This window comes from Phycomyces blakesleeanus (assembly GCF_001638985.1).
Source record: "Phycomyces blakesleeanus NRRL 1555(-) unplaced genomic scaffold PHYBLscaffold_26, whole genome shotgun sequence".
Taxonomy (NCBI): Eukaryota; Fungi; Mucoromycota; class Mucoromycetes; order Mucorales; family Phycomycetaceae; genus Phycomyces; species Phycomyces blakesleeanus.
This window is the reverse complement of record NW_017265159.1, coordinates 204,576-229,729: the sequence shown is the minus strand read 5'-3', so window position 1 is coordinate 229,729 and position 25,154 is coordinate 204,576. Positions and strand designations below refer to the sequence as shown.

Here is a 25,154-nt window from a genome sequence, read left to right as displayed (position 1 = left end):
GATGTTTCAATATTATATTGATTAAAATACAGATACAAAAAAATACCCTTTACTTTTAAAGAAATATATATATATATTGTAATTTATGTATATATTATAAATATAGAATATAAAAGAAGATGGGAATGAAAAAAAAATGAAAAAAAGGGTAGGGGTTGGATAAGGGAAGGGGGTGGAGTGACCCTGTAGATTTTTACTGTGTGTCCCAAAAAAAATCCAATAAAAATATAGGGGATACAGGCGGGTTCAAAGGGTAAAATATATATAATAAAAGGGGGTTTTTTTTGTTTGGCTTATTCATTAAATTTCCTTTTTATTATTTCAGCTCCCGGGCGTCCAACCGGAGCTCTTGAACACATTGCTTAGCTAAGTGAATTAGCCAATAGAATCACTTTAATTAGTATCAGTTGGACCCTGGCATTAAGTAAGCAGATAATTTTTTGTTCATTCAATCACCGCACTCGTCATTCGAGTTCATACATTTTTCTTTCTTTTTTTTTGGGAATTAATTTTAAGATAAAGCAGTAAAATTTCATCATCATCTTCTTTCTTTCTTTCTTTCTTTCTTCTTCAAATACGTGCAAAATCTTACTTAATATGTCCATCGCTTACTCAACCAGCAAAATCTACAAGATCATCAACGGCCGTCTTTTGATAAATCATGAAATCGTTGAAAACTCATATCTCTGGTACCAAGACGGAAAAATCATTCATCCCCAAAGTCTCTTCTTTGACCATCATCGGGATGCAGACGAAATCATCGACGCAAAGGGTCTTTTGGTTGTGCCTGGTTTCATCGATACTCAAATCAATGGTGCATATGGCATCGACTTTGCCGACTATGAGCACTCTGTGGAAACCATTCAGGAGAACATTGATATTGTAGCCAAAGGTCTCTTACGTTATGGCTGTACTGCCTTTTGCCCAACTGTTGTAAGCTCATCCCCAGAGGTCTATGAAAAGGTAAGAAATGACGTCAATCCAACAACCACTCATTTTTGTTTCTATGCCAACTTTTAAACTAACTATCTTATGTACACACGCCCTCTTTTTTTTTTTAAAAAAAAAATAAAATAAAATAAATTAAAAATATTATATTTATTATCATTATCATTATCATTATTATCGTGCATTTAGGTTCTTCCTCTCTTAAACCATCGCAAGGGATCTGCTACTGGAGGTGCAGAGATTTTAGGTGCACATGTCGAAGGTCCATTTATCTCGGTCGAGAAAAAGGGTGCCCATAAGCAATCAGTATTCAGAGACGCTAAAGAAGGCATTGCGGCGTTTGATAGTGCTTATGGTTCCGAACTACTCAAGGGAAGCAAAGCCGTCGCAATAATGACCGTTGCCCCAGAAATCGAAGGTGTGAGTGATGCAATCCCTGACCTTGTCCAAAGAGGAATCACAGTTGCAATCGGTCACTCGGCATGTCGAATCGCTGAAGCTGAACAGGCCGTGACTAATGGCGCAACAAGCATCACCCATCTCTTCAATGCCATGCAAGCCTTCCACCATCGTGATCCCGGACTGATTGGTGTATTAGGTGCAGCCGACCTTCCTTTACCAACCACCAGTAAAGGACACCCAAAACCATCATTGACTTCTCCCTGCCGTCACAGTCCCGATCCTCGTCCCTTTTTTGGTTTGATTTGTGATGGTGTACACGTTCACCCAAACTCTATTCGAATTGCTTACTACTCTCATCCTAGTGGTGCTGTTCTTGTCACAGTAAGTCACGATACTATTTTTTTTTTTGTTCTTTTTCTTTTTCTTAATATTAAACAAAGGAATGATATGATTCTCAGCAATTACACCGACGTTCTTTGTCGGACCATTTTCATTTATATATATATATACATATTACTAAACGTCATTCTCACATGTTTATTTTAATAGGACGCACTCTCAGCCATGGGATTACCAGAGGGAGAATACACGCTTGGTGGAAGTGAACTTCAGGTGGATAAAAATGGCGCTGCTTACATCAAGGGAACCTCCACTCTTGCCGGCAGCACTGTCACAATCGATGAATGTGTTCGTAACTTCCAAAAGTTCACCAACTGTACTGCGGTAGAAGCAATTGAAGCAGCCACACTTCATCCTGCCCAGTTGCTTGGTATCGAGCATCAAAAGGGTACCCTCAACGTGGGCGGTGATGCAGATTTTGTGTTTTTGGATGATTCTACTGGAGAGTTGCGTGTTGAGAAAGTATTTGTTGCTGGCGATGAGGTTTCCTTTTAAATATTATATTTGTATACTTTCTATTATTTGATACCTTTTGTCCTATACAAACTCAAGGCAATAACTTTTTCTTCTTCTTATGTTTATCTACTACTACTATTACTACTACTACTTCTTCTTTAACCCTACAACAATAACAACAACAACCGCTTTTAATTGTATATAAAAATAAAGCAAAAAAACCCCCCTTCCCAACCATACACCAATATAAATATAAACATAAATTTAATTTGTCGTTTTTTTTAAAGGATAAAAAATTATCGCGTTAATTGTAATCATAAGGAGATTCCATAAAGTTTATTGTATTAAAATGAGACCATCTTTTCACGTTCCTTGGTACGTTTCAATGTACCCTGGAGTCTGTCCGCTTGTTTTTGAAGACCAGCCAAGGCTTTGGCTACTCGGTCAACCTTGGCAACAAATTGTGATTCCATGGGCGTTCCTTTGTTACGTCGAACGGACTCATGGGCCCTGGCAAGGGTCTCTGAAGTTTGTGCAATCTCCGTTTGTAATGCATGCAGCTGCCGCTGGGTTTCCTTGGGATTCAGCGTGATGGCTGCAACCGGCTTTCTTGAGCCCTTGTTTGCCCCTTCTCTGTCTTGTTTCTTGTCCTTGTTCTTGTCATTGGAATTGGCCTCTTCTTCCTCTTCTTCCTCCTCCTTGGGTTTAGAAAGTGTTTTGTTCATAAACGCAAACACAGAGGTATCCACCAGACGTGACTGAGGTCTCTTTGGCTTCTTGGGCGGCTCTGAATTACTGCCTAGACCAGGTCTGTCTTGACCCGGGATAGATCTTTTCTTGACGTTGGGCATAAATGCCTCTACGGGATCAATACGGCCCTGGCCATGGAGTCCCAGACCTTTTCCCTGATGGTTGAATCGATAGGCAGGCCAGTAAAAGCACTCCTTTCCACACTTACAGAAACATATCCCATCTTCTTCATCATCTTGGAAGCAAATCCATTCGTGTGCGCTTGCCAACCACCAAATTCCTCCAGGTCTACACGCTCAAGCTCGTGGTCACTCTCGTGCTCCGACTCGTGTTCAGGGTCGTTCTGACCATCTACATAATGTTCATTGTCATCATTGTCACTAGTAGTAGTATCATTGTCGGTTGTGTCATTTTTTGTGTCATGAATTTTGTAAGGCATAATGGACTCAATCCCAAGGGTGTGGAGCGTCGACATATCAGACGCGCATTGTACACGCCATTGATTGTCTGTAGAGCCATCTTGCCCTACAATACGTCCTACTTGCCACACTGTAGTTGTTTTGTCTACTTTACACCACACACGCTTTGATGGCCTGTAGTTCTCGATGTCTGAAATACCCAAGATGTCATATGGCAAGAGATTTTCGGCTGGGACCAAATAACCGTGAGAGCGCTGGTCAGGGCAGGGTGTCTTACAGGCGTGCTTGACAATATGGTTAGTGCAGGCTACGGTGTCTGCGGTGATTGGTGTGAGAATCAAAACCTTTGCTTCGTTTGATAAAGCAAGACGTTCAAGAACAAGTGCAGGTAGTAGATATTGGCGATCATCCAGGGTAAATGAAATCACACACTGGGTACCACACGGAAAAGCATCTTTTTCTTTCTCTTCTTCTTCTTCTTCTTCTTTTTCTTCTGGTAGTTGTTCTGCCATCGCTTTTTCCAGTACGTCATACAGGTCTGCTAACATTGTCAATAGACTGTCATCAGTTGGCGCAAGGGCAATCAGCTCCTCGACTTGCTGAATCATCGCCTTGGTCTCTTCTAATGATGAGCTCATTGCAATGCTATCGTTTGTGATTTGGTCAAATGAGTTGTTTACGTTAAATTAATAACAACAACAATTTACACTAAGAATTTTATTATTTATGACAAGACAAGATAACTTATATTAATTTTTTTATATTATTGTTATTGCTATTATACGGAGCATTTGGGAAAAGAAAACTGTCGGACCAGTCCGGTAAGTTCAAGAAAAGCTTTTTGTCCGGATCGGATTTCTTCTTTGAACAAAAGTAGTTTGGTATGCACAAAAATTCCAAAAAAAAAGAACAATTTTACTAGGATTTATTACTAGATGAATATACTCAATCATAAAGGGTATTCAATCGAATTCTACATAGAAAAAATGCAACATTTTGTTTATTGGCCAAGCATATATTGTTTTATGGCTAAAGACACACACAAAAAAAAACAATGCAAAAGTATAAATTTCATAGTAAGATTCTTATATCATTAATGCGAAGATTTTCAAGTCGTATACCTATACAACAACATAATAGAAACTAGATCAACCAAAGCGATGTACGTTTCTATATTTGATTTTTTCTACATCTTCTTTAGAATTTTTTTTTCATGTCGTTAAAAGGTTTTCTGTCTAACAAAATTGTTTTTTTTTTATAATTTAAACATTCTAAGTAGAACCTTGATCGAGCGACTCTCACTATAGCAAAGTAACAATAATAGTAATAGTTTGTAAACAACGGGGTTTGTTTTAAAAACAAAAATAAGGCTTTTTATAATGTTCTTTTAGAAGACCGTGAAAGGTTACATTTAGTTTTGGAGAGCAATATTATGAGTAAAAGTTAGATTCTTGCTTAAGTTTTTGAAAATACGGTTGGGAACATAAACAGTATTCGAATGTACCAAATTCATCGATCAGGAAAACATGAATTTAATGTTTGCGAAGTAGCCTTCTAATTCATACACCCTTTATTTATTGGCTGATAATATCAGCTGTGAGGTACAGACCAATCTCTCACTACCAAAACACCAACTGGGCCAAAGTTGAGGCGAATATTATTAGCTAAACGTTCATTAGCTTGGGGGTTGGTTTATATGTGAAGATAGACAAAACGGGCGGAATAAAGGCTGCTGACTGGTCTGATTTGTAGTGTTTGTGTAAAAATAATAATAATAAAGGATTTGAAAATTGAGGAGCTTACTGATTTGACCAAAATGTGAAAGAAAAAAAAATCGGCAAAGTTACTGGTTCGGCTTGATATTTGTGAAATGACCTTTTCGAGAACAAGAACATTTGTTGGCTGGATGGGTATTGATACAATGTTGATCTGGTCATAGTAAAGTCCTCTCCAATGCAGTATAGCATATACCTTCTTCAAGGGTCGCCAAAGGTGTGAAAGACCCCGACTTTGCTCGTGGTGTTTTGGTGAGAAATAATAAAGGTAGTAAATCTCTTCTGAGCCGATGATGACAACTTCTGTATGTGGGTACTTGGGTAATATCGGGAGTCTGCTTCAAGATGGAGATGCCAGCATCATCTGCCTGAATTGTTACTTTGTACTTTGTTACACTGTTCTCTTGATCTCTTGATCTAAAAAAAATAGCTTTTTTTCTTCTAAAATTACCTATGAAATCTACCTCGAAATCGTCGTTCTTGCTGTTGTTGTCGTAGTATTAGATATGAGCGTCTCTACAAGATATCAGATAAATATTTTCTGTAAAACCCAGTCCTCTACCGACTGTATTGTACTTTCTTATTATCACCACTGTTTAGTGAAAATTGTTTATGTCATGGACATCAGTTATTTGTTATGATTGGCTACTAATAAATGTAACGCCACACTTCTGGAATAAGACATTGTTATATATGGTACCATCGCATCATATCTATATTTAGATTTTATTAATTTATTTTTATTATTATTTTGTAGTTGTACTCGCACTCGCACTCGCACTCGCCACACTTTTTTTTAATTGTCCTATTTAGCCACACATAGGATATTGCTAGAAAACACTCGACTATCAGGATAGGTTTTTCTTGAAACAGAAAAAAAAATCAATTGAATTGTATGTCTATAGCTACTATTATTAAGAGACAAAACATAATAGGACCCTTATGGCTGTCTCTAGAACTGTTTGTTTGTATAAGTTCATAATAGCTCGTCAAGGATTATCTTCTTTTCAGTGGTACATTTTTGAGAATCACATGCTATGGAGCTGCTAACTAGTATCATTGCTGTGAGCTTATTTTTTTCCCCATTACTCGATTTCAACATTTGCCCTGGAATATAGTTACTGGTTTATCAAATTTAGAAATAAGATAGCTGTAATATGCCTTTTCTACTACATTTTTTTTTACTCTTTAATTGAATCGACAATATTTATTGCTGTCTAAGAAGAAGAAAGGAAAACAGTAAGGTCTTAGTCAGGGCGTTTGACAACTTATTCACTGAAGAACTCCTTTATTAGTTGATGCCTGCTGAGATACACCGTTTTATTCACAGAGATCAATAAATTGTCACTAGAAAAAAATACACGGGTGTAGATTTAAATGATAGTTTGTTTGTACACACAATCCTCTTGAGGAAACAAGGATACTTTAAAAGGATAAAGTTTTTTTTCTGGTTCAATAAAGTTGTATTATAAACGCCTTTTGCTAATAATTTTTTTGCTCCTAATAGGATAAGTAGATGTTGTTTTTTTCTTCTTCTTCTTTAAAGAAGTATATATATATATATATATAGTGCCTATTTATTCAAAGTCATGTAGTTTCTCTATTTATTCTTTTAGTGTCCTTGCAAAATACTTTTTTTTTGCTTTTAGCTTTAGAAAGCTAGTATAGCTATGTATATCACGATAGCTGATCTGATGAAGAGTGGCAATCATACAAAATCCAAGTGAGTGGTTTAATTTAAGGGACTTCTAGTGAGTTTATGAGGAGATGTCGGACTAACCGGACATCAGAATCGACCAAGTCATCACTTGGCCTGTCCGATGGACTTTTTGTCGTAAGCGCATTTGGCAACTTTTAGTTGATGTCATGATGTACACAATAATAAGCTTGTATTTTTTTATTTTATATTATAATTTGGTAAGGTATGAATAAGGTGTAATTAATAGGATAAGAGGGAATTAACATAAGAAAGGGACAATGATAATACAGAACAAGGTTAAATTAGGTACAATAGATAAATAGATATTTTGGCTTTATGGTTGATGGTTTTATGAATGATGATTTATAGTTTCTCGGTGTCATGTACTCTTCTTCCCGAGCCAGTGCAGCAGCTAATGAGATACCAAAGTGAAGATAGTAAAAGAGCGACTGCAGCACCCAATGTCATCCATACGGTGGGGCCAAAATGCTCGTCTATTGTCACGCTGCTTTCTTTGACCGAATCCATGCGTTTAAGGGCGACGACAGGTACAAGCATGATTGCGAATGATGCCAACATAACCACAAAGGCCAAGAAGCTGCAAATTGAAGCCACAATATCGGGGAATCTTCTGAAGTGACTGCAGAGAGTAATTACCAGAGCAAAGAATGTCAAGCCAAAGCCAATCCAGTAAAGGATAAAGTCCGCAAAGACCAGTTGATCGTAGGTGTTATTTAACAAGGAACCGATTTCCTTGATTTCAGCTAATTATTAATTTATGTTAGATGATGGTCGATTGTAGATGTATACATATATTGCTCAGGCTAATATTAGTACTTACTTATTTTGTAACCAGCAGCCGGATCACTGCACTCTGATACAGTGTCGCCTGAACCGGTACAATATGACCTAGAGGATTAAAATACAATCAAGTTAATATAAAATATCGGTAAGATTTGAAGTCAAATGTATAAAAAAATTACCATAAGCCAAAGGTATAAAAGGCAGTTCCATAGTCTATACGAGCATAGTATAGATCAGTTAAGAACGATCGGTTTGATGTATTGCCGATCAAAGTAAAGATCTGGAGGACGAGGGCAGCAAATGTGAGAAAGGTAGCAAGGTAAGCAAAGATGGCCATAGGTTTAAGATTGATTTATAAAATAAGAAGAAGAAGTAAAGATTAATACATCCTAGCAAGGAATCAGGTCCTCTTTTTATAACCCTGAGTATTTTTGACAAGTTGATGACGGAATATAAAAAATAAGTATATAAATGTATAATTGTATGTTCGTGAGTCTTATTATTCTATAATACAAGACGTGCCAAGAATTCGTTCCATTTTTGGCTCTTCTTTTTCAGAATTCTACTTTGCATCTCAGGCAGTCTATTTTTAAGCTTTTCTTTGTATGGAAAAGGTTTGTGCGCCAAGGGGCACACGAAGCACAACAATAAGAGCAAAAGATCTCTCTCTCTCTCTCTCTCTCTCTCTCTCCACGATATTGGTGTGATTCAATATACGTCATCAGTGGCACCTACAAGAACATACACTTATATACACTCGAGTGTATATATATGTGTGTGTGTGTACTACTTGTAATAAATCAAGAAAGAATTAACACAGGCCTGATTAAATAGATAGTTTCTCATGAATAGATTGAATATACTTAAAGGACATTTTGGGAAGAATTGAACAGTTATACCCGTGTTTTATCTTAAGTAGGTTTCACTACACTTGCAAGCATAATGTACAAGAAATCATAAAACCCTTTCTGATCAGCGCCTCCATATTCTATTCTATCCTATTATATGCTTGCTTGCTTTATTATTAAAATAGAAATAGAAATAGAAATCAATGAAAATAGGACCTGAAATTAGCCCGGAAGCGGATGTTTGTCAAAGGTAAATTTCTAGTTCTATACACATTTATCCCAATCTATTCTTGATATTTAGAGTTTAGTTACAAGGCCAGTAACAACAAAAGAAGCCACAGCTAAGCAGAAATGTGCATGCCAAGGTTCTCGTGTTTCCAGCCGCGGTGGTGTACAATTTGAGATAATTATACTATCCATATATCTAGCTACTTATCTGTCAAATAAAAGGAGTCATAAACTGTATATCTACAGTACCCAGATCTACTACTCGTTTGAAGATCCAGTATTTATTTAACACATAAATGATTATAATATATATATATATAATTTATGTACCTTTTATTTTACTTGTTTCATTTTTCTTTTGGATATTTTCTATAAAAGTAAGACGTTCATTTAGATATGTTTTAACATTTCTATGTGTGTTTCTATATAATGCATCGACTTATAGAGTATACATTGAGTATATACATATATACATATATATATCTATGCATATTCAACTCTTATATTTTGCACAATGGCCAACTTAAGACTTCCTTAAATCGAGTCAAGTAGCTGACGTCACTTTAGAGCTGAAATGTGGAGGAGTAAGAAAAAAAATGAGAGTAAAGCCGGAGAGTAAGAAAAGAGGGAGAGAGAAAGGGAATAGAAAAAAAAATGGTACACGCGTAGAGTTTTTGTTACTTTCACATCCCGTCTTTTCTTTCGGTTACGTATACGTATTTTTTTATCGATCCACAATGGAATCCTCAACACAGCAGCAGCAACAGCAGCAGCACCAACAGCAGGAAAAGGAAGAGAAGGCCAAGAAGAATCTTCCTCAACTGGGCGCTCTCGAAGAAGACGATGAATTTGAAGAATTCGCTGCAGAAGGTAAATAGATTTCAAGCATGACATTAGCTTATACTCTCATTAATAGAATGGGGAGAGGATGAAGAAGATAAGGAAGACGCTCAGTTTTGGGAAGACATCTGGGATGATGATGACATTGAAGATGACTTTTCCAAGCAATTAAGGTGGGTTTTTTTTCTTTTTTTCTTTTTAAAAAAAAGAAGCATGAATATATGTAATACATATATCAAACAGATCTTTGCAGGTAGTGTTCTAATGCAATTTTATTACGTATTTAGGGCCGAGTTGGAGAACGCTTCAAGCCAGCCTCAGCCAATGAAGATGTAGAGAAAGAAAAACAACCAAGAAAACTAAACCAAAAAAAAAAATGAGAGAGACAAGAATGTATTAAACGCCAAAGGATCAATAGTATCAACGCATTTCAATGAGAAAAAACTCTGTGTATAGTTGCCTTTTCTTATACTTCTCCTTTTAATTCATCTTTTATTTTTTGCTTGTCAAACACAACTATATACTTCTTTAACAAACTTTATTCCCCCAGATAATTGGTTGGTTATTATTTTTTTAAAAAAAAAGAAATATATATATATATATATATACATGTTTTCTATCTCTACTAGAGACAAGTTATTATTTATTTGTGTTTTTTGCTGTATAGTCGGAAAGGAATATCATAGTAGAAAAGAAAGGGAAAATGCATCTGTGGATTTTTGGTAGAAGGAAAGCGGTATCATGGAGTGGAGTATAAGGTTTAGAAGGCGTAAAGAGGCTTGAAGGATAAAGAAATATAAAAGTGAAATATGAGTCTGTCTATTATTTGCTTTGCTTTGCTTTTCTTTGCTTTCTTTCGTTTAGTCTTCATAAGTGATGTCTCCATACTCGAACATGCCAATCTATTTTAAATAAGTTTTAATAGACAAAAGTCGTTAGTTTTATAAACGTAACTGCAGTATTTATAATACTTACTCTCTCACGCTTTGCCGCCTCTGAGGCTGCTTGGAGTGATTTGATGATTGGCTGGTAAGCACGGGCATAGCGCACATTGGGAGTCACAAGTGCCTGACCATCCCTAACCATCTCGAGGTTCAGACTGGCTTCAACACTTTGGGAGTTAGAAGGATCGTAAAGGGTGAGGCACAGAACACCAGCTTCTCGAGCATCGACATTTGCAACCAATTGCTTGTTCTATTCAATAATTTAGCTTAGTTTGATTTGACGTGTTCGCCCACACACACATAAACACAAACTTACGCCTGTCAATTCTCTAAATCTCTCATATGCTTCAATGCCATAGTCAGCTTCTCTTTCAGGGCTCTTGACAAAAGAAAGCACTGCCTCCTGGGCCTGTGCCTTCAAGCTCTTGAATCGATCAGGAAGCGATCGAATACGAGAATGGGCCAAGGTCTCGGACTAAAAACAGAACAGTTAAATACCCAGTAAAATGCGATATATATATATATATACTTACATTTCCGTAATCAATGTAAAGTACATCGACACCTGCGGGAGAAACTTTGCGAACCTTGGCTCTGTACCAACCATCATCTTCAGTGAATTTCGCGCTCACAATCTCACCCACTCGAGGTCTAATGGTCTCATTAGGACGACCATTTTGGTATTTTGACAGTTCAGTCATAAGATCCTCCAGCTGTCGAATCTCGGCATTGATAAGCTGTACGTAAAAATGGGATCCAGTAATGATCTCGGAAATAACGATATCAATGTACTCGCGGCGAGGCTCGGGCACTACATCGGATTTGGCATCCAAAGTCTCCTGCTCTTCTTCTGCCTCAGGATCGTAGTTCTTCCACATACCCTTCTTATCAGCTTTTGCGCTACGCTCGGCATTGAAGAACTGGTTGGTATAACGAGATTCGTTTGCAGAGAATTCATGGACTGATGCCAAACCCTCTTCAAGAAGGGATACGGCCAAGTTGTCACCATTGATGTACACATTGCCGATGAATCCACCAGTCTTGTCGATGTTTTCAATCTCAACCTCAACCTATGGTTTTACATTTAATTTATCAGAAGACCTGATAAGACACACACATACACACACACTTATTGTGGTCATCTACTTACATCACGTTGGAGAGCACGTTCAGCTACATAGGCAAGTGCTTCCGGGCCAAATGGCTCAGACTTCTCGTTAGGTGTGCGACCAACACGTGGAGCACGAACACCAGCAAGAGCAAACGTGAGACGGCAGTTTTCTTTGGGAATCCAGAGGAAGAGACGTGAGCCATTGGCAACATGGTCGACTACACCATGTATACGACCACTGCGCTTCAAAAATGTCACAAACTGACGAGCCTTGGCAGCATTCTGTAAATCCCTTAATATTTAGTATATCTTGTTGTATATATTTCTAAAGATAAAAATGGTTAAATACTACCTCTGAGGCATCAACGATGCGCACAATTGGCTGTTCCTTGGTACTGTAAATACCCTTTTGACCTTCTTGTGCTCTAAAGAAGTTTTTGAAATACAAGTTTTAATATATAAATAATCCACACACCCGAAATAATCTGTAGTGAAAAAAGTATGTTGAGTTTACTTACTTATCTTCGGCTAGTAAAAGCTGGTCATAACAATGCGAACGGCTATCATCGTCCTTACGATGACGAATAACCGATGCAAGACCTCTTTCTACCAATTGCTCGGAGATGTTACTATAGTAAACATGGTTTAGTTTTTATTTTTCACCAATTGAAAGTTTTTTGTGTGTGTATGTGGAATGGGGTTATTCCTATAATTAATATGAACTTACTGGTTGCCGTATGTAATTGTGGCACAGTCCTTGGCCTCAAATCCATCCTGAGCTGGCTTATGATAGTCAATCACCACATGAACTTGCTTGCCAATCAACTTCTTTCTCAAAAATTCTCTGGCCTCAAAGTTGTAACCGACTTCCTTGATATCTCTTGACTTGGAACCACTACCGGGAATAGTACTTCCAGCACCACTATACCCGCACACACACGCACACACACACATATATATATATAAGTAAAATACTCCTTTTTTGTCTTTCTTGTCCGCAAAGAACAATATGCAATGTATGTATTACCGAGGAGCCTGTTTCAGACTAGCCAGCTGAACCTTTCGCTCAACACCAGCCTTGTTCTTGACAATAACAGTATCACCAGTAACGATCTTGACTACCTGGGCATCAAACTCGGAATCATTTGTCTTTTCCTTGGCTACAAAGTCGCGCCAGATACGCAATTTCTTTTCCTTGGCGACTCTGAGAATTATTATAACAATTAAAATCAACTCAAACCGGCACACACACACACACATATATATATATATATATATATATAATAGACGATAATTACTTTTCAGCGTTTCTCAAGGCAGTTGGTCCATCAGTGACCATGGTAATACTCCAGTCAACACACTTTGCAAGACCATTAGCCAACAAGAGTTCGGAGATGTTTCCGGCGGGATGCTTGATAGTACCGACAAAGTTTTGTCCGCCACTTTGGGATACTCCTTCGAGAATGACCTTGACTCCGCGTTGCAACAAGCGGCTCTCGACAAAATACTTGGCCTCTTCTCCAAAGGGTTCAGAAACACCTTGATCACCACCAGCAGGTACATTGTCACGCTTGCAAGAAGGTGCCTTAATACCAGACAAAAAGAGAGTGATTATCTGCTGGGAATTGTCGGGCAAGAACAACAAAATACGGTAAGTAGAAGCATCACGGATTTGTTCAATGATAGCTATTAAAGAAAATAATATTTATATATTACAAAATGGTTGGTTAATCGCTTTATACATTTTCTGCGTTTTTAAAGCGTTTCAAATTTACCTTCAAGGGGCTTTCCCTTATAAGTGTTCAAGAATGCACGAGAATCTTGGTCAAAGGTGTGAGAAATCTTACGAATACCCTATATTTATGCAACGTACAAACACACACACACACACATGCACAAATATTATGAGCAAATAAATAATACAAATATTACCACAAAGCACAATATATTACCTTTTCTCTGTCCTGCCACATTCCAACTCTTTCTGCCTGAGCATCTTCCTCTAGCTGTCTCAAAGCATCCAAAGCTTCTTCATGGTCTTCTTCGGACTGACCAGCACGAGCCTTACTCTCGCGAACCTTAAGCCAGCCATTCTGAATACCGAGCTTGGCAACGTCTTCTCCTGTACTCAATAGAATCTTGCCGTACTCTCTGGGAGGGGTAGTAGTTGTGACACTGTACTCGGGTACAAAGGTGACCTCTTTACCAACCAACAATTTACGCAAATACTCACGAGCCTGGAAAGCAAACGGCTGGTAATAAAAAAAGATATTAGAAGAAGAAGAAATTGATAGATATTATTCTGATAGATATGATCGGGGCTTTTATACTACTTCCTATAAATTAATTTAACTTTTTGTATCATCTTACCTCATCGTCTCTATCCTTTGTACCAAGTCGAGGTGCTTGAACGTTGGAAAGAGCCAAAAGACGTTCAGGTGGAGGTCCGTTTGCTCTGGGCTTTCCTCGAAGGATTACGGTATCTCCGGAGAGAACGTTCTTTACGGTAGCCTTGTGTTGTTGTGCCATGGTAGATGAAGATGAGGATGAGTAAAAGATGAGCGAAAACGCGTTCACGTCCTTTCTCACCCCTCCCTTCATCTCTTTTATTTTATTTTATTTTTTTGCTCCGACAAATGGAATAAAGTTGCTTGAATTGGGAAAGTTTGGCGCGGAGAAGAAGATTGAGTTTAGCTTATGGGGCACTTGGTACGACCAAACACATCCCTCAGTGAACCAATGGCAATATGCTACGCAGCTTGCATCTCATTAATATTACAGATGTAAAAAAAATGGAGGTAGACGGTTTGAGTGTGTACAAGAAGATGGGTAGCAGAATGCAATTTGAGTTATTCGTGTATAAGCACCGATAGATTTGCTTCGTTTTCATGCAATAAGATTTTTATTAAAGAGAGAATATATATATTTGTGGGGTGACATTTGGTATCAAAAAATCTCGCACATAAGATGCTATTTTGCTTATCTGATCCTTACATTTAATTCTATACTGTAAGAGAATATCACTAGAAAATACACCTCATGAGTGCATACATAAATACAAAAATGCACTATATGTATATATGTGTGTGCCTGTGCCTGTGCCTGTGTATGTACTTTGATCTTTTACTTTTGTAGATCGTAATGGTTGAATCAGAGAGAAATCTAATCAATTCAAATCCTAACAATAAAAAATTGGCTGCTATACAGTATTACCTTTGAACTTAAGAGTAACAATAATTTATAGCACATCTAAAGGCTTATGTACCTGAATACAACTTTAAGCAAAACTAATATTTCTCAATCAATAAAAGGTATGTGCAAGTATGATATTATCGATCTACGAATAAAGAAAGAAAAATCTTGTATTTCATTATACTCTTCTACTGCTAAAATATCATCTTTACATATTCAACATATAATTTGGTCCATTCTTCTACTCAAAGTTAAATTATATGAATTTATATTTAAGATATTAAGCAAAGGTAAAGCATGGAAGAGTAAAAGAAACACACAATAAATGGTTAAATGATTCACAAGTTTGTGTAATACTTGGAACCTTCTTTTGTCAAGCTTTATGGAATTGGTGTTTCCAATAAAAGGCTTATTAAGTGCAACAACCCAGAAAAGAAATTTTACGCCCTTTTATTATTACTTTCTTCCCCAAAAATAATAATAATTTTATTATCTCTTTTGCACTTTCTCTTTACGTGAATGTCACAGTAAGAAATGCCAACAGAAGCAAAAAAATATGACTATGTAGTCGCTATTGGTAAGAAGCCTACTATATGTATATATGTTATGCCAAGTAAAACACTCATTTAATATATCGTACACCTGCTTTTCTAGACCTTGGGACAACATACTCAGGGCACGCTTGGGTTGATATTCAAGAATACGAGGTTAAGCAAAAACTTATCGAGAAATAGTATTTATTTTGTGGTTATCTACATTAAAATATAAATGAAAGCATCATAACCAAAACTATGAATTAAATAGGCAATTTACACGCACAAAGAAACGAAAGGAGGTAACCTCTGCAGCTTACAAGGAAAAAACAAAGAGGTGTATAAACTGTGATATCTTTCTTGAGCGCAAAGAGAAAGACGTTAGTAAGCACACACAGCCACATCTTCATTGTGATCATGTGGGAAAATTCAAACTGTGGCTGGACAGAACCATGAAGGATCCTACACCTCTTCCAAATGGACTGACACCTATAGAAGGTAGTATACTCGCGCCCAAGAACTATAATCTAATGCCAGTGGGTTTGATGTTTTTGTAGTAATCTCGGACTATCTGAGATACTTGCATATGGCCGCCGTAGACGAAATTGTCGAAAAGGGACTAAAGGATCTTTCAAGGATCAGATATTGTCTCACGGTTCCAATTATATGGTCTGAAGAATCCCGATCGATTATGAGAGACGCTGCCATTATTTCTGGGATTATTAAAAAAGACGACGACCCAGATAGATTAATTATAGTTGACGAACCCGTAGCTGCTGCCATGTATTGTGAAGCTATCTTTCCAGAATTCTGTTTAGACGATGGAAATCGGTATATGATATGCGATGCTGGAGGTGGTACAGTGGATTTGGCTACATTCGAAATCGACAAATCAACAGGAAAGAATGGGCTACGTGAAATAACAATGGGGTCAGGCAGCTTGTGTGGCTCTTCTTTTTTGGATGTACTGTTCGCAAAGCTATTGAAGGAACGTCTCTCTAATCTCACAGAGAATCAAGTAACTACATTTATTTTAACAAATGACTTTTCATACAAAAAGGTAAGGTACACTAAATAAGCACCTATTTGCAAAAAGAAAAAGAAAAACTCTTAACAGACAAATAACTTGTATTATTTAGCTTACATTCGATAACAAACGTGATCTTGATGTACTTGGTTACTACAATGAAGAAGGTCCAGAGTACGGAATTAAAGAGATCACAGTTAGTTTCTCAAGATATCAGATATGTGAAGAGGTTTTTGAGCCAGTGGTTTGTCAAGTGATTGAGCTTATAGAGAACCAACTTGGACAGCTCGGGAGCAGACGATTGGATGTTATGTTTATCACTGGAGGCTTTGGACAGTCTCCTTATTTGAACAATCGTATTCAAGAAACGTTTAAATATCGGGTAGGCCACTTCAAGTTTTTTTTCAGATGGACAATTAGCCGTAATCCGTGGAGCTCTTTTGTATGGTGTCAATCCACAAGAAATCACTCAACGAATTTTACGTCGAACCTATGGCATCAAATTCGACACACCTTCTGGAAGTCAAGTAATGGCAGATGACATTTCTTCATCTAAAAACAAGCAGCTATATGTGTGTGTCAATAAAGGACAACCTATCCATGAAGATGTATGGATCAAAAAGAAAATTTTATGGAGCAAGAATAGTTTACCGGTTATATGTAAGTAGTTTTTTCTTTTAAAAAAAGCAATTATAAAGCATGCACGTTTAGTAAAATATAACACATATTTATATTTATACGCTTATGATAAGGACCTTCCGGTACCCCAAAATCCTAGTCCAGAGGATCTTGATATTGTCGCTATGTTTGACACTAAGTTCCAAATCGACTCCAAACAACTAAAGAAGCAAACAATCATGGTACTGAACTTGCGTTTTGGCTTAGACAAGATTCATATCAAAGTCAATATTGCTGGAAGAGAATTTGATTATATCACTGTACATGATATTACGGGAGAGAAAGAGAAGCTCTCATATACTGAGATTAATCCCCCACCTTCAGGGAAAATTCGAAAATTATTTCTTATGGATGAGATAGTAAAATATCTTCCTTGATTACAATCATTTTCAGCAATGTTTAATATATTTGATTATTATTGTTATCATTTAAAAGAAAAATCTGTTTTTACTGAATATTTTGAATTAAATGTTTTATAAAATTTAATTTATATGTTACCTAGAAATGAAATCATTTGATAACGAACAAAGAAAAAAGTAGTATTACATGTGAATAAAAGAAGTGCAGGTGTGTTTTTAGGAAAGTTTTTATCTTAAAGAATACAATATTTTGTCTTGCAATATCTTATGTACTTTTGGGACAAATTTGCCTGTTGTATAAATACTTAAAAAATGATTATAAGAGTATAACAGCCTCTGCATTGTAAGCAAGTAAAAGCGCCAAGTAAATAATATACGAGAATATAGGTTTTTTTAGGTGCTCACGAAGTGAAGTGTCAATCGACAATTTTGACAATAATATAAAACTTTCATTAACTCCAATTCACAAGAGTATATGCCTACTTTGTATTTTACTCCTCAGCGCATAAGCTAGACCTAACACAAAATCACAATGAAAACAGGCTGCAATAATCTTTGGGCAAGTGAGTATGTTACTATTCTGAAATATTTTTATAGTTAGCTTATGCTCTATTGATTATAATATATACGAAATTGTAACTAGCTTGCTGCTAGTAATACGTCTCTGTGAGATTCGAACTCACGCTCTTCCAACCAAGGTTGGAAAAACACCTGTCAAGCCAACTAAAAAGTCAACTATAGACCGAGACGGGGGGAAGAAATCGAAAGACAAGGGCGAACTTCACTTTTTTAGGCAACAAAGACCGTATAAAGTTTGGAGACCCCGCCTTTTTCGTTTGGGATGAACGAGATTTTACCGTTCTAGAATTGGCATTATCAGGGTGTCTTTGCTTACGACTGCCTAGACAGTAATAAGCGAAAGACAGTATATGGTATCAAGTACAAAATTGTACGGAGAACGAGTAACATTGTTTCCAGCACAGAGTAATGACTTAAAGGCGTTCAGTCAAAAACTCATTGAACAAGCACATCTTCGCGAAAACAGGATCAGAACACCGATCACGAGAGAGTGGAGGCTTGAATAAAGTAATTTATCTTGCGAAAAAAAACTCCATTTGCTGTTACAATATAGGCTAACAGCCAGCAAGAAGTAGACCAGTACATCATGACAGTCAGACCAAACTCTATACTGACTCTCCTACTTGGGCTCAATAAGCGTCCCAACTTGTTAAATCAGTCATACCCCAGACATATGGATGCCTATCGCACGGGTTGAGTTGGTTTTATTATAGGTCAACTGCGTCGCTAGAACGTTCGGCTGTCAACCCATAAAAAACCAGTCTATCTGATCGTCTTTGAACCTCAACATCTGACATCAACGGGGAGGAGAATATCAGGACTCATCCTCAGTCCGTTTGGCTTGTCATAGAGAGTGGTGGTATTTCATTGGCGCCCGGTGGCTCCCACCTATGCTACACCTCTCTATGACGGATTGACCACGTTGTACCAAATGTCAAAATAGAGGAGACCAGAGTAGACCGGTGTTTCTTGCTAGCCGTTCCCAGAGCCATTAACTGGGCGTGGTTTGGTTGGCCGCTTTGGTTTTCACCGCAACGACGTCACTAGAGGCTTTCTTGACAAGCTGATGTCAAGGCTGACCCTTTCGGGCCAGACTTTTTCTTTACTATTAACTACGCAATGTTAGCAAGAGTCTCAATGAAATAAGGGTATATATTTTTTATTTTGTGATTACTTACATTCACTTCTTGAGAAAATACATTTAGGTAAATGTCAAAAGCAACATTACTACAAATTACATTAATAAATTCATCATAATTAGCACAACATGTGTGAAATGTACTTTCTTTAACGATTTTGTTACTTACATGGACATTTCTCTGTGTTGTGTTTATGAGAAAGGCGGTTTTTCTTGCCCTCACACTGAAGACCCATTTTTCTATACGCGTATGAGTGAATACGCAAGATATGACGTAAACACTAATTGTCCAATAGAATAATTCCACATATTTGCGTATGATATCTATGTGGCTTATTATTTATATTTAGACATTCTATGTTCCAATCCTTTGAAAATCAGGCTTTGTGCATGAAGAAGAACAATAATGTAGTGAAGCTTTCTGTCAGTAAAGAAGAACCCAAAAGGGAAATTTAAAGGTAGTACTCAGGTACCAGCAAGTTTAAAGGCCTATTAAAGACGAGCTTAAAACGTATAAAAAGAGATTCTGTGGCCTTGTACTTCTATTGTGTAGCCAATACCGTCTTCTCATTTTACGTAACTGCAACAATGAAAGAGCTATCAGCAAAATAAAGGACTAGAATAACGTACCAGTATATATTTTAGAGCTGTAAAATATAATTTTAATGATTTCCAAGTAGAATATTTTATCGAGAGCTAGCTGTACCTCTTTATCTCATATTTAAGTGCCGGGTCGTGAAATTAATCTGTAATACAAAAAAGAGCGATCCAGTTTGCTTTTTACAGGGTCCAAACTCTTGAAATGAAGTAAAGATGCTTTTAGTTATTTGGAAAATTTATTTATTATTTTTTATTATTCTGTAGTCATAGACTCAGATCTATAGAATTAAGCTTTGAAGCCTTTACCAAGATATATATAAGCAAGTGAGGATACTCTTCTTTTAGCCCAAGTGTTTTTCTCAATTTGTTTCATTAATAGGATCCCAAGGGAAATAATACTTTGTTATTTATTACTATATATAAATATCTATAAAACGATGCCAAATCAATTCAATTAATCTGCTCTGATAAGGCTAGAATAATATATCTTTATATATATATATTAACTAATGTTCTCTTACAAGGATATGTAAACGCTAAATAATAGAGTATCTTGCTATTCCCATAACTATGTAAATGTAATAAATGGAGCGCATTTTTACCTGTTGATTACACCCTCGATATTGTATACAAGTTATATGTTGCTTCTTCTTCTACTGCTACCTGAAGTTGATTTTTACTCTTGTAAAATGATATCTAAGCCAATCATTATTATTTTGTAAAACTAATGTTCAATAAAAACAAGTGTAATAGGGATTAGTTTACCATTAAGCAAATTAGCCTTATAGGGTTCCAATATCCAGTCTGACAGATCACTGCTATGCTTTTATATAAATACCATATTGTATCAAGTATTCAGGTGTGTCTTTACTAGATATTCTCTTAGTATTATTGTACCAACTACAAAAGTCTATGATCCTCTCAACGTGGTATAAAAACGCTTCTATCAACAGGTTTCTCTGACCTATAGATCTTGCGAAAAAGAATGTTTGCTCCAAGATATGTATCAATGACTTGGAAAATACTTTATTATTGAAGTACTTTTGACTCTTTTTATAGGTTGATATTTTCTACTTGAAAAAAATAGACACTGTTAAGATCCAATTATTTTCCTGGATTTAAAGAAAATACATTGTAAAGTTGCTTGGAATTCAGGAACTGTGTTTTCTTTGCGTAGTCTATAATGACAGAAATGACAGAAACATTAATATTCCCAATTGTTGGCAAATTTACACTATATGCATATTTTTTTTAAAATATATTTTCATATATTTAATTTGTTTTACTTGGTTTACTTTTAATAAAAGCATTGATAATAGGGAGCCCCTTGTTTGACTTCAGTGAAATGTTTTCTTATCTAGTAACTTATTAGTGATATTATATGGATCATTTTGATTTATGATAGACTGAAACAATAAAAGCTAGAGTCTCAGTCGCGCCTAAGAAACACCAGATTATATTATATGTCCAATGGATATCAAACAATGACATGCAGAAAATTGAGATCAATAATTAGAAGAAGTATAACTAAAATACAAAGATTATTTACTACAAACTTTATTTTTATTTAAAAAAAAAACACATCCTCTCTCTTCCAAAGTTTGTCTGTTTCTATATTATTGACATAATCCAAAAGAATAATACTTTCTTCAATGATAAAATCATGTTAAAAAAGAAATATAAAATAAAATACACACATATTAGTAATATTGCATTCTCGTTTTTATTACACCAAGAATGAAGGAAGTTTTAAGTCGATTATGGTGGGACGCTTAACCATGTCTGTGTTAAATGCGATGCTTATATTTGTTATTCTTATTGCTGTTGTTGTTGTTGTTGTTGATTTTTTTTGGATGCTTTTTGTTGTTTTTCTTTGTTTTTTGTTGTTGATATTGTTGTTTGTTTGTTTTTAAAAAAAGGGTTCATGCAATCAATTAATATGATTGCTGGGGGTTAGGTGTGATGTTGCGTATGTGAACTGGTACATCTTCAACAGGGGTTACACCAAGAATATATCCATTTCGAATAAAGCATGTATTCAATTTGAGTGCCTCATTTGCATTTGCAGGATTTTCATAACGAATACGAAACCAGTCAACGGCTATGCGTTCAAGTTCGGTAGCAGGTCCAATATTTGTGAAGCGCGCAATGGTTTCTTCCATATTTTCCGGAGGGAATCCAAATACATTCAATAGAGTATTGGTTGATTGATTACTAAAGAAATGAATAAGTTGTTATTGTTATTGTTTTTGAGTTTTGCATAAATATTTTGGATGCTTCAAGGTTTGAATTGAATTGCTTTGTGTGACAATCTTACTTGGTTTTTGGAGAGTTGAGAAAGAAATCCTTTTGAGTAACAAAAGGTTGTTGTGGTTTTATAGCCGGTTCAGACTTAGACATGGCTGCACCAGACGTCCACAAAGAGGCATTTGGTATCTTCATTTTTTGGCCATCAGACGATTCTCCTGCATTTTTGACAAAGCCATACCCACTGTGGCCTTTTGCACCAAAAATTCCGGGAAGCTTTTCCGTGTTTTTTGTAGAAGTTTCCTTTCTGCAATTAAATATAAATGAATCAATGGATTCGTTTTAACGTCTAAGAGTGATAATATAAAAAAAAACTTACACGTTTTCGACAATACCCTCACCCACAACTTGTGCGACGCGACGCTAAAGAGATGTTAAAATAAATAAAACGAAATGCGATATCTGCCCGTGTTTACAGTTAACTCACTTGATGGGAATTTGAGGGGGCTGTCAAGAAAGGTGGAAGCATATTTTCCTTTACACTGTACATGGATGAGAGATGTCTAGAAGAATTGTTGTTGTTTTGAGGTCTTTGATCTGCGAGAAGAGCGTCGGCTCTCGAAGACTTTCGGTTAAACATATTGGCTGTCAATTCAGTGCGCATTACACCTTGTGGAGAAACAATAAAGTGTGGCACGTTTACTTCAGGGAATGCATTCTTCAATGAAAGCAGGTTATTGTCTTCCGGTTGTTTTGGAGCAGGTGGGTTTTGAGGCAATACACTTGAAAATAAACCTGTGCTAGGTTTGAAAAGACTTTGTGCTGTGGCAGCAACTTGCTGCTGCTGTTGTTGTTGTTGTTGTTGTTGTTGTTGTTGTTGTTGTTGTTGCTGGGGTTTAATGTTACAAGAGAAAGGACATCCTACAGTGGGCTCAATCTGACCTGACTGGTCGTATGTTGCTGCAGATTGGGATTGAATTGGAGTAAATGGTCTTGAAGGATTATATGCGAACGAAGGATTTCCAGATTCTTTATTGATAGGCGCGACTACTGCAGTGGAAGCTCTTCGTGCTACAGTATCCCAGAAGGCTCTTGGAGCATCGCTGCCCTTTCCATAAAACATCTCTTTGTCTGCTGGGTTTTTTTGCACATTACTTGAGGAGGGGGGGCCTACTATAGGATATTTTGGTTTGGGAACAAATTTCTCTATAGCAACTGGAATGTGTGTAATGTACACAGCATAATGAGTATTTTGTCGCTTAAATATAAAAGGAAAATGAAGATTGCATGTATATGAATATCATTATTACCTGGTTTAATTTGTGTTCCTTTATTAGGCGTGATGACCTGAGATTTCTTAGGTTTTATGGCATACTTCCTTGACAACAAGTATGGCACGCCAAAGAAGACGACAAAAAACAAAAGTTCAAGCATCAATTCGAGAAATAAAGACAAAGTGCTTTGAGGCGCGTACGCAAATTGAGTATTTTATGGGACATGGCCAACCACAATCCAGCCAGTGGCTTAGAGATGATGTTAACCTGCGATTTGAACTTGAAGGATGAAAATGAAATTTGTTTTTTGTTTTTATTTTATTTTATTACCGAATTTTATCGTATTTTTGGAAGGAACTAATACATCTTATGATAAGTAAGATTCTTATGGTTTTTACTCGATAATAATTCGAATAAAAGGAAGAGCCTACTAATTAAGCATCGAGTTTATTGCATGTTTTATGAATAATATTAATAAAAGAATGAAAGAAGTATTAATTTTCAAAGTGATCCTATTAAAATAGAAACAATAGATTGGGTGCTCTAATATATATATATATATGTATGTGTGTAAAAATGAGGAGGGCTGATTTTGGTTTACAGAAATAATGTAAAAAATGTGGAAAATAAAGAATACTCGATTTTTTATCAGATATTTAAGGTGGCTAAAAACAAATACCTCTTGATGCTGATATTTATTGGATTATTCCTGTGCACTGTTAAACAAAGTCTTTGCAAACTGTTTTTTTGTTGCTATTGGGTGATACTGCTGCTGTATGTTTCACCAAACGAACGGACCCAATTTTGATAGCATTGTTTCTCTTTGAAGTATGCATCTAAAAGGTTATCATGCGATACTGAGATAAAGTAATATATTGCTTACTCAGCTTAAGAATAAAATAATAAATAAAACAAAATAAAAGGCTGCTGGTAATTGAAGGTTCAATTCTATCTTGGGCTTATACCAATAAAGACGTGATATCTTGATTACAACCACAAGGTAAAATTATCTCAGCCATCAGTATAAATACATGGAAATACAAGCACATCAGGTGCTTTGAAATAGAAGAAGGTGTACTGATGGGTAGTTGCATGAATACTAGGTGTAGTATATATGTATATCGTTAATTAAGAAAAAGATGTTCTGATTGTAATTCTATTTAATAGGTGAGCGAGCCAAATTAACATAGTTCAAATAACAGAAAGGCAGGATATCAATAAAGAAAAATGGCCGTGAATAACCGTAGTCGTTTAATTTGATGACCATGGCTCTGTTTTACTGTTTGTGGTAAATGATCATGTTGATAAAAGGTCACAAGCACTATCAAACTCACATTGACTGTAGATTGACAGCTTCTTTCTTACTGTCAAAAAACCAAAAAGAAAAAGGCCAAAGTCTAAAGTAATGGTGTTGATCCTACAAGGCTATCTCTTGTAATGTACATATTCATTTATCTGCCTATCTACCTATCTATTTAATAATCGTGTGTCTCTGTGTGTGTTCAACTTTGTATCTTCTTTAATGCTAAATGGGTGCAACAGCCCATTTAATTTACCTGTACCGATCGCACGTTGTCTACACAAAATGGCGGAGTCAAGAGGATTAGCTTCTGGTGATTTTCATACACAAACAGATGAGTGAATACCTAAAAACAATCCAATCAAAAAGAAACAAAGGACCATTTATCCCCTCTTTCCCCCCATATATTATACTATTACTTCTTTTGAACTTTGATATTTAATAAATACTAAAATCATTAACAAAGCTACCTCAAAGCCTTGTTTTCAATATATGAAACTCCAGCCATTGGCTACAAACAATATGATTTGAGATTTCTTTTGGTTTATCTCTTCTATCTACTTCTTTACCTAGTCACCAATAAGACACCCCATTCACCCACACA

At 36.2% G+C, this 25,154-nt stretch overlaps 9 protein-coding genes across 9 annotated transcripts; 4 read left to right on the top strand and 5 right to left on the bottom strand.

The window, feature by feature from the left end:
* Positions 1-597: 597 nt before the first annotated feature.
* PHYBLDRAFT_156415 (carbohydrate esterase family 9 protein) lies at positions 598-2,244 on the top strand (the record flags this gene model as incomplete). Its single annotated transcript, XM_018433487.1, has 3 exons — positions 598-963; positions 1,138-1,731; positions 1,900-2,244. 3 exons carry the CDS (start codon positions 598-600, stop codon positions 2,242-2,244), a joined length of 1,305 nt encoding a protein of 434 aa, XP_018286123.1.
* A 259-nt stretch (positions 2,245-2,503) lies between these two features.
* On the bottom strand, positions 2,504-4,057 carry PHYBLDRAFT_79380 (hypothetical protein). The gene is made up of 2 exons (XM_018443458.1): positions 3,248-4,057; positions 2,504-3,158 (listed from the first exon to the last, which is right to left on the bottom strand). Exons 1-2 carry the CDS (start codon positions 4,010-4,012, stop codon positions 2,550-2,552), a joined length of 1,374 nt encoding a protein of 457 aa, XP_018286122.1. The 5' UTR covers positions 4,013-4,057; the 3' UTR covers positions 2,504-2,549.
* A 388-nt stretch (positions 4,058-4,445) lies between these two features.
* On the bottom strand, positions 4,446-7,017 carry PHYBLDRAFT_173574 (hypothetical protein; the record flags this gene model as incomplete). Its single annotated transcript, XM_018437060.1, has 6 exons — positions 4,446-4,495; positions 5,346-5,566; positions 5,601-5,665; positions 5,850-5,862; positions 5,913-6,012; positions 6,930-7,017. 6 exons carry the CDS (start codon positions 7,015-7,017, stop codon positions 4,446-4,448), a joined length of 537 nt encoding a protein of 178 aa, XP_018286121.1.
* Positions 7,013-7,992, bottom strand: PHYBLDRAFT_188804 (hypothetical protein; the record flags this gene model as incomplete). The annotated part of the gene is made up of 3 exons (XM_018439565.1): positions 7,013-7,612; positions 7,690-7,757; positions 7,832-7,992. 3 exons carry the CDS (start codon positions 7,987-7,989, stop codon positions 7,212-7,214), a joined length of 627 nt encoding a protein of 208 aa, XP_018286120.1. The 3' UTR covers positions 7,013-7,211.
* A 1,445-nt stretch (positions 7,993-9,437) lies between these two features.
* PHYBLDRAFT_183317 (hypothetical protein) lies at positions 9,438-10,201 on the top strand. Its single transcript, XM_018438748.1, has 3 exons — positions 9,438-9,598; positions 9,645-9,741; positions 9,856-10,201. The coding sequence occupies exons 1-3, from the start codon at positions 9,466-9,468 to the stop codon at positions 9,902-9,904; spliced, it is 279 nt and encodes a 92-aa protein (XP_018286119.1). The 5' UTR covers positions 9,438-9,465; the 3' UTR covers positions 9,905-10,201.
* On the bottom strand, positions 10,176-14,174 carry PHYBLDRAFT_136532 (hypothetical protein). Its single transcript, XM_018429795.1, has 13 exons — positions 13,994-14,174; positions 13,576-13,875; positions 13,399-13,477; positions 12,922-13,309; positions 12,651-12,827; positions 12,351-12,545; positions 12,142-12,252; positions 11,976-12,048; positions 11,663-11,905; positions 11,046-11,582; positions 10,829-10,987; positions 10,544-10,762; positions 10,176-10,470 (listed from the first exon to the last, which is right to left on the bottom strand). Exons 1-13 carry the CDS (start codon positions 14,150-14,152, stop codon positions 10,429-10,431), a joined length of 2,682 nt encoding a protein of 893 aa, XP_018286118.1. The 5' UTR covers positions 14,153-14,174; the 3' UTR covers positions 10,176-10,428.
* A 1,175-nt stretch (positions 14,175-15,349) lies between these two features.
* PHYBLDRAFT_150748 (hypothetical protein) lies at positions 15,350-17,430 on the top strand (the record flags this gene model as incomplete). Its single annotated transcript, XM_018432542.1, has 8 exons — positions 15,350-15,392; positions 15,470-15,522; positions 15,714-15,846; positions 15,906-16,408; positions 16,488-16,731; positions 16,784-16,902; positions 16,964-17,035; positions 17,128-17,430. 8 exons carry the CDS (start codon positions 15,350-15,352, stop codon positions 17,428-17,430), a joined length of 1,470 nt encoding a protein of 489 aa, XP_018286117.1.
* A 514-nt stretch (positions 17,431-17,944) lies between these two features.
* Positions 17,945-18,688, top strand: PHYBLDRAFT_69151 (hypothetical protein; the record flags this gene model as incomplete). The annotated part of the gene is made up of 4 exons (XM_018442057.1): positions 17,945-17,975; positions 18,010-18,217; positions 18,411-18,498; positions 18,545-18,688. 4 exons carry the CDS (start codon positions 17,945-17,947, stop codon positions 18,686-18,688), a joined length of 471 nt encoding a protein of 156 aa, XP_018286116.1.
* Positions 18,689-21,299: 2,611 nt separating this feature from the next.
* On the bottom strand, positions 21,300-23,417 carry PHYBLDRAFT_79377 (secreted mitotic phospho protein N' end domain-containing protein). Its single transcript, XM_018443457.1, has 5 exons — positions 23,287-23,417; positions 22,464-23,191; positions 22,356-22,399; positions 22,047-22,283; positions 21,300-21,943 (listed from the first exon to the last, which is right to left on the bottom strand). Exons 1-5 carry the CDS (start codon positions 23,408-23,410, stop codon positions 21,664-21,666), a joined length of 1,413 nt encoding a protein of 470 aa, XP_018286115.1. The 5' UTR covers positions 23,411-23,417; the 3' UTR covers positions 21,300-21,663.
* Between the last annotated feature and the right edge of the window lie 1,737 nt (positions 23,418-25,154).